The sequence below is a fragment of the Alligator sinensis genome, unplaced genomic scaffold, assembly GCF_000455745.1.
Source record: "Alligator sinensis unplaced genomic scaffold, ASM45574v1 scaffold1546_1, whole genome shotgun sequence".
Classification (NCBI taxonomy): Eukaryota; Metazoa; Chordata; order Crocodylia; family Alligatoridae; genus Alligator; species Alligator sinensis.
In genome coordinates this window covers 175,122-188,264 of record NW_005842689.1, presented here as the reverse complement: position 1 = coordinate 188,264, position 13,143 = coordinate 175,122, and the positions used below count along the sequence as shown (strand labels likewise).

The following is a 13,143-nucleotide window of genomic DNA, read 5'->3' as shown; positions in this document are numbered from 1 at the left end:
AGATTTGGGGCACGAAAAGTCAAGTTTACCTGTAAGATGCCAGGCAGTGATACCATTTACATACCAAGTAGTTGAGAGTTAGTTGTCAATTTTATACCATGTTCAGTGGTAACAGGTTTTAGAAGTCCTTTTCTACTGCTGCACGGATCTTTGGTAGAGGATTCTAATGTTTAAATAGCTGTCTGGCCTTTATAATACATGTGCACTGTCTCCCTCTCTCAACTCTTCTTGGTCTGGGCATGTGTCTCATTTGAATTTGGACACTTCACTTTGCAGCAAAATGTGAACCAGCGTATGTCATGCTGGGCCTTTGAGGGAGCACTTTGTAAGGTAGAAGATGGAGAGCTGGTGCTACATATGTTGCCCCATGATGGAAGGGGTTTCAATCTCTCAACATGCTGGGTTTTTTGTTGCTGATAAGCAAGGATCCTGGTTTTCTGTGTTTTAAAAAATGCGAATTCTCTGATTAAAAACCCCAGCATCTGCAGTTAAAATGAAACGCCACTATATGTATGTGTGTCTGTGTATCAGTTGAACAGGAGGTTTTACAGCGTGGATAAAAATCAACGATTTAATGGATTTTTTTTATTTAAATCAGATTTTTTTCTTTAACGTATTTTTCTATTTTTAAGATGCTTTAAAAAATAAACATATAAAGATAGTTTTAATTTATGTTAAAGATCAAAGATATCATCATAGAATAGGGCTTACAACTTCTAATTATATACTATTTGAGACAATGTATACATGTAAACTTTTTAGAAGTTTAGGTTACAACAGGCCATGGACTATATTAGCCCAATCTTATGCGGTTCCCAGAGGCTCCTCTATAGATTAGTAAAGATTAAAGAAAACCACTCTACCCAATGGGACTCAGTGCTCGGTCTAATAGATCCCATTAAGCATCTCTGTGATGCTTAGTTTCAGTTCTCAAACTGGATTTGTGCCTCCAGAGATCATAGGCAGACAAGGTTCTTTGGGTAGATGTGATATCTTTTATTAAACAAACTAGATAGTTGGAAAAATTGTTCTTTGCAAGCTTTCTGGCACAAACGTCCTTCTTCAGACACGGGGAGAGTTTACCGTCTCCAGAGATAACATCCTTGTTATCTATCATCTCCATGTACTGCTGTTAACAGACCTGATTACCCACCCATCAGCCCTCCTGTCTCTTTGAAAGTTTGTGTACACACAGTCAGGCCCTTACCTTTTTCTAAAAGTGGAAAGTTTCAAGAAGTTAAATGAATAAAGATATTAAACAAGAGTGCACTTTTTGTAGAAAACTTTCTGTAGAAAATCATGATTTAAATCTATTTGATTTAAATCAAATCTACCCTAAGATTTCATTGTTATCATTTTAAAGAAATTTGGAAGCCTACCAGTGCCTCAATCACTATCTATAATAATAATAGGCTTATTCTGTCTAGAGCACTCTGGTTGTCTCAGCAGCCAATCACAGTGCTTAACGAAATAACAAATCAAAGTGCTCCGGACAGCCAAATAAGCACATTGTTATTATAGATCTTAAGGCATTTCAAACAGATATGCAGGCAAGTCAGAGCTAGCATGAAGTACCAGGGCCCCACATCGCAGAGCAGGCAGGCTCTGCCAAAGGTGGGGGGGAATGGGTGAGGGGTCCTATCCTTTTCCTTTTTTCCAGAGCCTGCCTGCCTCTCCTGTGGCCAGGGGGACGAGCTGCCCTGAGCTGCGGGGGGGGGGCCCAGTGTTTCCCTCTGTGGTGTCAGCACCCCTAGGACTGCCTGGGCAGGGTGCCAGCAGGTGGGTGCTGCCTAGGGGACACTGCTGCCATGGAGGGAAGCACCACGATCCCCCACAGCTCAGGGGCTGTGTGGCCTGCCAACAGCTTGCTTCCCAGCTGAGAGAGAGAAAAACAAAATCAAGCCCCTTGCCACTTTTTTTTTTCCTTTTGTCAGAGCCTGCCTACGTGAGCTGCCACTGGGTCACGCAACCTCTGAGCTGCGGGGGGCCTGGTGTTTCCCTCTGCAGCAGCAGCGCCCCTCGGGGCTGCCCTGGTGGGGTGCTAGTTGCATGGGTGCAGCCCTAGCTTGCAGACAACACCTGCCAGGTCCAACGGTGCACAGGGCACTGGAAGCCCGGGCATGCTCAGGGAAGCTCGGCCTTGGCAGGCTTCCAGCGCCCCATGGACCATCCCCGCTGCCTTCCTGCTATCTGGGACTGCCTGGGAATGGGCTGGCTGCCCCAGGAGGGTGGCTGGGTGTGCTGGCAGCTGGAGAAGGTGACAGGGACGATGCATGGGGCACTGGAAGCCCACCAAGCCTGAGCTTCCCTCAGCACGCCCAGGCTTCCAGCATCCTGTGCACTGTCCCTGCCACCTTCTCAGGATATGGCCCTTTTACACGTAAAGAATATCACTGGAATTTGTTAAGTAGCACACCTAAAATACATGGGATGTGTTTTAGTTTGCGATGTAAAAAAGTAATGTAAATTGAAATACACCACCAAATGTGTACACTGTTATGAAATGTAATCGTAACATGCTGCCAAACGTGTATACTGTTACACAAGTAAATCGTTAAAAAGGGCCATTAAACCACTAAAACGGGCAATTTCCTCATGTGTACAAGGGTCATTTTATTCTATGACTATAAACAAGTCACAAGGTCAGACTCTTGACAAAATAAGTAGTTATATTCCTAAACCTGTGTTTACACATGGACAGCTTTATGTAGCCTTTTTGAGGACAAGATGTTTTGATTCAATTAAAGTATTTGGTCAAAGGATAAGTAAAAGTCCTGTATTTACAGAAATACTTTTGCAGTAAAAATTTAATTGCAGATGTTTTGTGGGTTTCAGCTAGTAATAAAATACATTCTAAATACCTATAAATTTTGGAGTTTGATTTTTGTTTTTTATCATGGAAAATCAGAGCTCCCCCTGCCCCCTTTGCTCATGAGGACACAGGTCCAGCTGTGGCTCTCTCTCCCCGCTGCTTTGTGGCGCTGAGCAGCCCAGATATGCTGGAACCCTGTCCATGCCATTGCCCCCCCCCCCCACTCAGCCCTGTCGGAGGGGGCCCCCAGCTGTGAGGTCTGTGGGGCAAGGGACCTGGGTCTACAACCCCCTGCCCTTACCAGCAGCACCTGAGCCCTGGCTGTTATCTGTGGGAGGCAGTGGCTCCTACAGTGGAGCAGATTGTAGAGCCTGGCACCCGCTCTCGCATGGGCAGCACCGCTGGAATAGAGCCCTTTGGTGGAGTGGGAGCAGGGAGGGGGCTGCCGACTGTGGGCTCAGGGTCCCCACCCTGCTGCCCTCCCTCTGGGGCCTCCACAGCCCAGCAGGTGGGACCTGGTGCAGCAGGGCAGAGCAGGGCCAGCTGGGGAAGCTCAGTACCCCTGCCATGAGCCAAGTATCACTATGGCGAGGTGCTCCCTGCCCACTTGGCAGCAGTAAGGGTGGCAGTGTGGAGTTGTGCCTTTCACTGCAGCTGGGCGGGCAGGAGGCATCTTGCCACGGCGGCACTAGGCTCGTGGCAACACTGAATTTCCCCACCTGGCCCAGCTCTTCACTGCCGCATCAAGTCCTGCTTGCTGGGCCATGGAGGCCCTGGGGATAAGGCAGCAGGGTGAGGAGCCCAAGCCCACGGCAGGCAGCCTGCCCCCATCCCATGTACAAATCTGGGGGGCATGTGCTCCCCATGTCCCCCCAGGATTGCATACAGCAGCAGGGAACCAGCCTTCCCTCGCTCCCCAGATGAGCTGCCCACAGCCCTGTTCCACTTCCTGCCAGGGCCCTGTGGCTGCCCTAGGCACCAAGCCCCACACACCCTGGGTAGCAGCCCTAACCCTGCCCAACTACCCCCTCTCAGTATGGGGCCTCCAATCCGCGCCCCCCCCCCCCCCCCCTCTGCCCCCCCCCCCCCCCCAACTTACTTGTGGGAGCTGCTCTTTAGACTGCCTGGCAGCCATGTGCTTTTGTGAGCGCACATGATGCCCCCTGCCTGACTACCCTCCTCCGGCTCCCCCCCAGCCCCTTGCAGGGTGGAACTCTGCCAGTCTGCTAGACGAAACCACCCTTAACCTGCATTTTTCTCCTTAAAGAGAAAATCCGTGTTTTCTCCTTAAAATGAGAAAATCTGTGTTTTACTGCATTTTTCTATTGCAAACGGAAAACCCATATCCCTGCTGATAAATGTTTTATGCTCGGCCATTGGGATGGTTAGATGCCTTTGCACTTTCACCATTTGTTTTTAATATTTGTTTAATAAAGCTTTAAAAATTCAAAAAAAAGTTAGGCTTGGTCTCTCGCTCTTAGTTTAAAATCTGTCATGAATCAGTGAGAATACTTAAAGCTAGGAGATTTATTCACATTCTCTTATCTGAGAGGATAAATCCATGTAATATTTTTCTCATGGGGAAATTTTAGTTCAAAAGGTAGCTTTTGAGAAAGTTGCAGATGCCTGGATATGATATTTAAACTGTAACTTGCACACCCAGTCTAAAAATGAGGATCTTCTATTTCATTTATGTAGAAGCAGCCAGGCCTGTGAAAGGAGTACAAATCTCTCTTTGTAGTCATTGCATTGATATTCCTTGCTGGTTTCTAGCTTGAGCCAGACTGAAAAGAAATATGTGCATTGTGTTATGCCTGATCGCAGATTGACTAGCATAGTCTGAAAAGAGGCTATGGATGATGATACCAATATCAGCCTAATTGCTCTCCCTACATCAGCAGCATATATAAAGCATCCTGGGAATTGCTCGCCCTACTCTCATAGGAGCTGGTCACATGAGTCTGAATTTTCAGTTCAGTTCATTAGTCAGCCATTTTGGTCAACACCCTGCTTACTGCGCACAACCAATCCTATTAACACTCGGTATTCTGGCTCATCTGGGGGAGAAAGGCTGGCAGTTTGATTCAGCACTTCTGGAGATCTATTTGTCTGTTTTGGGGTGGTGGGTTTTTTTTCTTCTCATTTTGATTTGGAAACCTACAAGGGAAGCTTTCCTTTTCTTTTTTTTTTCTTTTTTTTTTCTTCTTGTTTTTGATGCAGAGGGCAAGATTTCTCTGGATGCTTAGGATTCATTGCCTCTAGCACAGCTGAAGAAAGAGAGTTGGCAGAGAAAGGAGGAGGAGACAGACAAGAAGAGGAGCATCATTTTTTGCCTTGCTCTGTGTGTGTGTGTGTGTGTGTGTGTGTATACATATATGAAAAGACCAGGGCAGTTTGTGTGATCCTATGCAAATCTGCTCTTGAACAGCGAGGTATTTCTTTATATTTTTTCCATTTGGAAAGCTTTTCTTTCTAGTCCTTTTTTTGTTGTTGTTGTACCAGCTGAGTCATCATGTCTGCTCTGACGCCTCAAAGTGATATGCCAACCCCCACCACAGACAAGATCACGCAGGCTGCCATGGAGACCATCTATCTTTGCAAATTCCGAGTGTCTATGGATGGAGAATGGCTCTGCCTGCGCGAGCTGGATGACATCTCACTTACGCCTGACCCTGAACCTACCCATGAAGGTATGGTCAAATTCTCTCGTAGGGGAGCCCTGCAGCCATCTCATTGTCACAAGCATGGAATGTGGGAGACGGGTGGTCTTCACTATACAGGTGCTTTCATAATATTGTGAAAAACACGACCAGAATTGTATCTCTCAGCCAAACAATATATAACTCTGAAAACAGTCTAAAGATAATTGCATCTTTTTCCAGCATCAGAGATGTGTTGTATTTTATTTTTTTTAATCGATAAACCTGAAGGTGCATCCTAAGAGATGACAATACAAAACCTCATAGGGAAGTAAATAACCTGAATATTTTTACCGGTGCATTTTATTTTTACATCCCTCTTTAAACAGTTATTAAGACTCTTTCAGCTGTTTTGTAAATATGCCGTGTTAATTCCATATTTTTGTGCTCCATTTTTTTTTTTTTTTTGTATGAGAATAAAATTTTGGCAGATCACAAGGGCTTGTGCAGTCATGTCTGGTATCAGGTGATAATGTTACTAGGACTCCTGCAGTCAGTTGTTTACAATGGCTTTGAAGCCTGGGGCCTGGAGCATAGCTATGTAAAATATTTCTTTCCTTTTCTGGGAGTACTACTGATTAGTAATGTGACTGACAGTAGGAGTTTAATATCCAGGTGAAGTGCAGTGAGAATGAAATAGAAAGAACCAATGTAAAGCTTTACAATGCATAAAATCCCTATCCTGTCCTGTCCTGCAAAAATAATGGTAAACAGTGGGTTGTTGCATTTCACACAGCATGCTTCTGACCCAATAGTTACTTTAATATCAAGTGCTGCAAGCTGCTGAACTCTCCTTGAAATGACCAATATCAATTGGAGCTGAGGACCGTTTTCAGCATTAGGTTCTTATTCAGTAACTATTGTGATGTAACTCCACAAACTAGTTATATTGAGTCATTTGGCACTGTCCTTGTCAAATTAGTAACATCTTATTTTGATATTTTGCTAGATGGGACTTTTGTATGGAATTGGTCTTGAAAATAAGATTGGTTGCAGGGACAGCAAGCAGTCCATTAGCTCAGATTCTCTTGCAAAGGCAAAGTAATGAAGAATGTAAAGGGTTTCAAAATAAATCCATCTTAAGTGTGTCCCATTGTGCTTGGGTGGATACTGCAGTGCACACTTTCAGACTCTGGTGTCCAAACTAATAGGCATAATGGAAGGTATGAGGATGAAATGGCAGATATGGCCTTGAATTTTCTTGCTGTGGCATCTGTGTGTTATGTTACTCATATTACTTCCTAGTTTTAGAATTTGCTCATTTTTGTCTTATGGCCTGTTCTTTGTTGAAAGTACATTCTTTGAGTAATGTGAAAAGAGTGGATTTTGAGAAAAATCTCTATCTTCTGGGACTTACATGATGCACATGCCCTTTTTTAGGAAATCTCTAGTACTTCTAATATTAGAGATGGAAAAATGGATGCACTGTTGTTGTTAGAGTTTTGGAAAACCCCTTTGATCAGATATTGATTCTGCATTCATGGATTGTTTAGGTGCAGGTTCCATTCTATATGATCCTCCAAACTTAATCTGAAAGCTGGACTACCATTAATTTAGTTTGGGCCCAGCTCTGCTTAGCCCCTTCTATAAAGATGCTGAAAACATGTCTATCTTCTGTAATCTGATCAGGTACTAATTCAAATCATATGCAGATCTAAAAAAAAGAACACCCAAAGCACACAAAACAAACCCTTTCTACCCAAATAAATGCTTCTATACATAATAGCTTTTATTTTCAAAACTGTAGCTAAAGATGCTTTTAAAAAAAAAAAAATACTAGATTCTGTTAGAAAATACCGACCTTTCTGCAGACACATTTATGTCTAGAATTTTTTTTCCAGATATGACTTGAATAACATATAAAACTAACCTGACCTGTTATATAGATGTCAGTAGCCCTACAGTTTAGGAAGGTCATTTGGGAGGGAGGGAGGCAGATGCTGCCTGTTGGGCCCCAGATTGTTTTTATCAAAGATGATCACTGTCTTTCCCCCAAAGGCTGACAGTTTTCCTTACAAAATGAGGCTCACACAAGCTTCTTTATGATTTTTATTTTTATTGTAGTCATAGTATTAGTAACAATAGTAATAATAATAATTTGAAATATAATTAAGCTATAAATAGTTTAAAAGTAGAAACCTGCAGCCTGTGGGGTTTTGTGCATCTCGGTTTCTGTTCTTAAACCCTTTCTGTTCCTCAAGGGATTCTTCTTGCAGCTTCTTCCAATTCTGTGAGCAGTGAGCTGTTGTGTAGTATAGTGACACCTAGATTACCTATGATGCCTGCCACAAATAAAGGTAGGTAAGAAACTTCACCCTGCTCCAAAAACTTCAGTGGTGGTGCATCAGGATGAGCTTCTGTCCTGGCATTAGTAGTTTCCATAGTGGCTGTTTTCTCCCCTACAATGACTGGTTCTTCTGGTGTTACAGATGAGCAGCCCAAAAGGGAAATGAGAACAAGAAGCAGGAAGGAGCAGTGTTCTTGCTTGTAAAAGAAAGAAACAATACTAGCTCTTCAATGAGAGGAAAGAAAGGCAGTAGACAGGGAGAACAAAAGAGAGATGGAGGAGGGCAGGAGAATGATGGCAACAGCACAGGGAACTCAGTGAAGAGAGCTTTGAGTTTGGAGAATTTTGATTTATTATTTGTGTATATTATTTACTATATTTTATTGTCTTTCTATAACTTTCTGGGAAGTCTGCACTACTTGACTGTGTTGGAATCATTAATGGTTTCTAGCCTCTCCTATGTCTGGTTCCCAATATTTTCAACTGATTCCTTGGTTTTATAGCCTGTCTCTGACAGGCTATAATGTGATTTATACTTTTGCAAATGTTGCTACTTCGCTATTCTGAACCTGGGAGCTGAGAAATCAAGGATCCTGGTAACCAGTGGGTTTCATAAATCCTACAGAGACAGAAATGTAGTTTAAAAAAAAATGTCTAAAGCAGCAGCTTGTGTTTAGTGGTTTATGTAATTGTAGCTATTTTGTTGTTTATTGTAGAAGTTTTATTAGAAAAATGTGTTTTTTAAACACAAAAAAGGCAACTGAAGGAAAGAATTCTCCATTACTCTGAATCTGTATGTTTGCCAAAACATTTCATATTACTGTATTTACTCAAATACAAGGTGAGGTCCCCCCCCAGGTAAGGTTCAGACACTCTACTTAATCCTTCAAGTGACCACTATAATTTACTTGACAGACCAAAACACGTTTTACCAGTTAATCTATTTTAGTCCCGTTACAAAGTTTGCACCACGCACCCGTGTGCCTGCACACCCATCGCCATTCTAGTGCTTTCGCTTGTCATCATCACATTTGTCCTCATTGTCGTCACTGTCCTTGCTCTCTTCAGAGGGCTTGCCTCTAAAAAGTCTATGCCTGTCCCTTTTCCACCATATGAGGTCCACCATCTCCATCCCATTGTGCTACATGCAGGCCCACAAGTCATCCTGCCATAGCTGGTCACATGTGCGGCTCTGCGGGCTGCTGACGGGCCGCACACCTGGCTAATTGTGTGCCATCTGTCAGCAGCCTGCAGAGCCAGACATGTGACCGGCCCGTGAGGCCCCGAGCGGGTGCCCGGCCGTGGGACAGTGGGGCGCAGCGGTGGCCGCTGCGTGTGAGCCCCCCCTGCCCCAGGTCAGTCCACAGAGGGATGCTGCTGCCCTCCCCACCCCCCTTCTCCTGGGAGCTCTCACAGAAACACACTCCTGCTCCCCCCCCTCCACCCCCATTCAGACCCTTTGCGCTTCGCTGCCTCCTGGCAGCCAATCAGGTGAGCAAGCTGGGGTGGGGGGAGGGGAGGCGCTGCGATGTACTGCATGGGGCTGACTGCACCCGGCACGCCCCTCCTCCACTGAGTAAGAGGCGATGTGTGGGAATGTGCCGTGGGAGATGCCGTCATCGCCACCCCCCAGGGCATACTCTGTCCCCACCCACCTGCGTGTATCCCCTATGACCTTTCCAAGTACCCTAAGGGGTACGCGTACCCCCGGTTGACAATCCCTGATATATGGAATCTGATTATTGGGTGATCATCTTATAAACAGGGCTATCTTGTGATGCTCCACGAGCTTTCATCAACACAGCTCTCAGAGCTGCATTAATTAAAGCGCCCCTCGCCCTGTCTCCTGGATTACGTCTATAAATGTCCACCGGTGCTGGAATGGAGAATGTATGAGCAGTTGCAACCTTTGCAGCTATTAATCCTGCATTCCCCAAGTGGAGGGTGAGATTGAGCACAGTAGGTGTTCAATATTTATGAGGAGAAGCCTTCTGTCATCTCTGTACTCAGGAGCCTCTGATTATATTAGAATTCCCTTAAGTAACCTGATTTTGTTATTTTAGATGGAGGAGCAAGAAAGGAGTTAATATTTCAGGAACGTAAGGATGTATCAGTAAAACAGGAGTGCAAGGCAAACCATTGCTCAGGCATTGATATTTAAAAGAAATAAACACCCTGTCTGCAGCAGCTGGTTTTTTTTTTAATAGAAAAAATGGCTGTATATTCTTGTTCTCACTTTTTCCAGATGGAAAAACAGTCTTTTCGGATCTGATTCTGATCTCTGTTATGCTAGTATAAATTTGGAATAACTCCCTTTACTTCAGTAGCAATTATCTGGGGTTCGATGGGGTAATTAAGAATAGAATCTGTCCTTTTTGACTTGTAGAAAAGGAGCATAATCAAGCTTCCGGGTGGAGTCAAAAACTTTCAGCCTCTAGCAGTAGTGTTTCATAAACATTGTACGTACCGTATTTACCCCAGTCCAAGATGATTTTGAATTTTGGACAACCCCCCAATAATTAGATTCTCTAATAGAAAATTATGAATTTGTTGATAATTTTCCATATGTCAAATCTAATTATTGGGGAGTCATTTTGAATTTGTCCCTCCCACCGCTGAGGCAGTTTCCAGACCCTTGCCACTTGCCCTCCCTCCCCCCATAGCATTTATTTTAGGTTTTGGCTCCGGCTCCAGCTCTGTCCTCAGCTCAGCCACTGACAGCTCTGGCTCTATGCCCAGATCATGGTCAGAACTGGAGCTGGAGAAGCTACTCTGCTACTGCAGTCTCCCCGATGTTCCTCCCTGCTGTTGCAAGCTGGAGATTTTGGCGCTGCTGGCTGAGCCAGGGTGGTGCAGGTGGCAGGGAACAGTGTGTGTGCGTGGCAGTGGGGAGCGTGGGAGAGCTGTGGGAAACCACTGTGTGTGTGGTCGGGGGGGTCAAGTGTAAGGGGAAAGAGGGGTGCAGGTGTGAGTGAGCAAGTGGCAGGTGTGGCAAGTACCAGGGAGGAGATGGGCAGAGCTGGAAACCAAGTAGCAGCTTACCGCTATATCAGGGGAATACATCAAGGGCTTGGTGAACAACTGTTCACCCGGGCACCCTTAAGGAAAACCAGGAGTAATGGCCACAAACTCCTGGAAGACCATTTCACGATTAACACTAGGAAAAACTTCTTCACAGTTAGGGTGTCCAGACTTGGAATGAATTCCCTCCAGAGTTGGTGCAATCACCTACTCTGGAAATCTTCAAGAGGAGATTGGATGGTCACCTCGCTGGGGTCACCTGACCCCAGCTCTCTTTCCTGCCTGGTGCAGGGGGGCTGGACTCGATGATCTTGCGAGGTCGCTTCGAGCCCCTTCCAATCTATGAAAAAGAGTTGACTACCTGAACCTCAGCAGCTGCTCATCCTGCCCTACCCATACTCAACTCCAAGATGAGGCTTTCTTTTCTCATGTTGCATGTTAAATTCTAGCAAACACAGTAACTTAGGCTGCTGACAGATGTTACACTTAAGATACAATTAACCTTTTTTATATCTCAACATAAACAGTAACCCAGCCACACATTCAGGGAATTGGTGGTGCAACAAATAGGGAAACCAGCCACAAAAATATTCCACAAACTGTGTAACACTTTTGGCAGGTTTTCCTTGAGCTTTAAAATTGAACATGTGGCAGGGTAGCCCCTCTATGCAGCCTTTTGCCAGCTACATGGTGAGGCTTGGTTGACAGCTCCTCCCCCCACCCCCGGCAAGTTGACAGCTCTGGGCTGCACAGCAGTGCATGGTGCTGCACCCCTTTGCTTTCAGGATGCCGAAAGGAGGGGAGCCCATTTGCTGGGCTGAGTCTTGAGGAGTTGCAGGGCATGGTGCTTACCTTGCTCCTGAGCCTCCCTGGGAGTTGAGGCAAAGCAAGCGCTATGCCAGGTCAGGGCTCCCCACGGGGCTCCCCACGACTGAGCAGATTGATTTCCTTACCTTGCAGCTAGATATTTTGCATAAGTCGAAATGAGATAATAAATTTCACTTTATCTTGTAAAAAAAAAACAAACAAACAAAAAAAAACTTCAGAATTTTGCATAGTTCATGATCATGCTGGACAGTTAGTGAACTATTTCTCCCCTCTTTTCTCCTTTTACATAAGATGATAGAAGAGAAAAAGAAAGTAAGTTATAATACTGAATTTCTAATGGTTTTCTTAAACCTTGTAATCTTCCAGCTACTGTGTGAATTCTGATTTAGAGATGAGCTCTCTTAGTTCTTCTTTTTGAATTTGTAAGCAGTGTTAGCCAGTTTGTTTATACTGATTTATTCTCTCCCTTCTTAGATCTAATATACTTTTGTTATCTTTCCTTTTTCCCCCTTTTTGGCTGTAGAAGTCAGACCTAACTTTTCTTCTTTCATCTTTTGACAGCAGTTGCAGCTTGTTTTACCTGCCCATCACAGCTTTAGTAGAGTTGGCTAAAATTCCCAAGAACCCTTATGTTTCATTTTTAAAAGTGACTTGCATAATGTAATGGTTCTTAAGAGCCAAAGGCCTAAAGCATTGAATGTTGTGCTGGTTTTTAACTATTCTGGTTAAGGTGCTGATTTTTTTTTTTTAATTTTTTTTTATTGAAAAAGTTAAATAGCTACAAGTTTCATCCATACTGTGAATGAAGTTACACCACTATTATGATGCCATTTATTGCTATTAGTTGATTTTCCCCCTAAATTTATTAGGATAAACAATGGAACTGCTTCTATGCTGGAGGCAATTGTACTTCAAGTATATATGAGCTTGTGTGTATATGTAGACAAACTTTAAAATCACATTTAAAAAAATTAGGTTTTAAGCTTCTTTCATCCAGATAGTTAAAAGAAAAAATACAAGTAGTTACCTGACTCCTAGGAAACAAATGGGAAGTTGCATTAAGCACTCTTGTAAATCATACTAGATATCTATCTGTACCTCAGGTGTATAAATAATTCTGTAAATTTGGCCCTTAGGTGCTTTTAAAAATATTACCTGTTCTTTTAAAGAAATGGACCATAATTTCTCTCAGTATTCTAAAGTGATCTTGCACTTGATAATTTTCAAGAACCTTGCTTGGATATTAAGGTCTTGCCTGCTTATTTCTTGCTGAGATAAACAGTGTTGATGGGTTTAATGTGTTATTCACAATCGCCTTTCCCAAAGCTTTTACAGGATCATGCATCCTACTATTCTTTAATCTGTAATCTTGATTATTTGGTGCCCTTGGACTGATTAATTTAAATTTCTGTAAACTAAGACCACCAAATAATCTTGAAAGTATTTTTCTTTGTGTCTTCTAATTCCCTTCCTCCTAATTTTGCAGGTTTTTTTCC

At 43.8% G+C, this 13,143-nt stretch overlaps 1 protein-coding gene across 5 annotated transcripts in view; it reads left to right on the top strand.

Annotated features, from left to right (window-relative positions):
* Positions 1 to 4,877: 4,877 nt before the first annotated feature.
* RUFY3 (RUN and FYVE domain containing 3) overlaps positions 4,878 to 13,143 on the top strand; it is a 79,153-nt gene continuing 70,887 nt past the window's right edge. Inside the window, exons 1-2 of one of the 5 annotated variants that reach the window (XM_025215950.1) lie at positions 4,878 to 5,502; positions 7,713 to 7,808. In XM_025215950.1, the coding sequence (XP_025071735.1) occupies positions 5,325 to 5,502; positions 7,713 to 7,808 (274 nt within the window). In that variant the 5' untranslated portion in view covers positions 4,878 to 5,324. The remainder of the gene's footprint in view (positions 5,503 to 7,712; positions 7,809 to 13,143) is intronic. The other 4 variants (XM_025215947.1, XM_025215948.1, XM_006033983.3 and 1 more) reach the window with 4 other exon arrangements.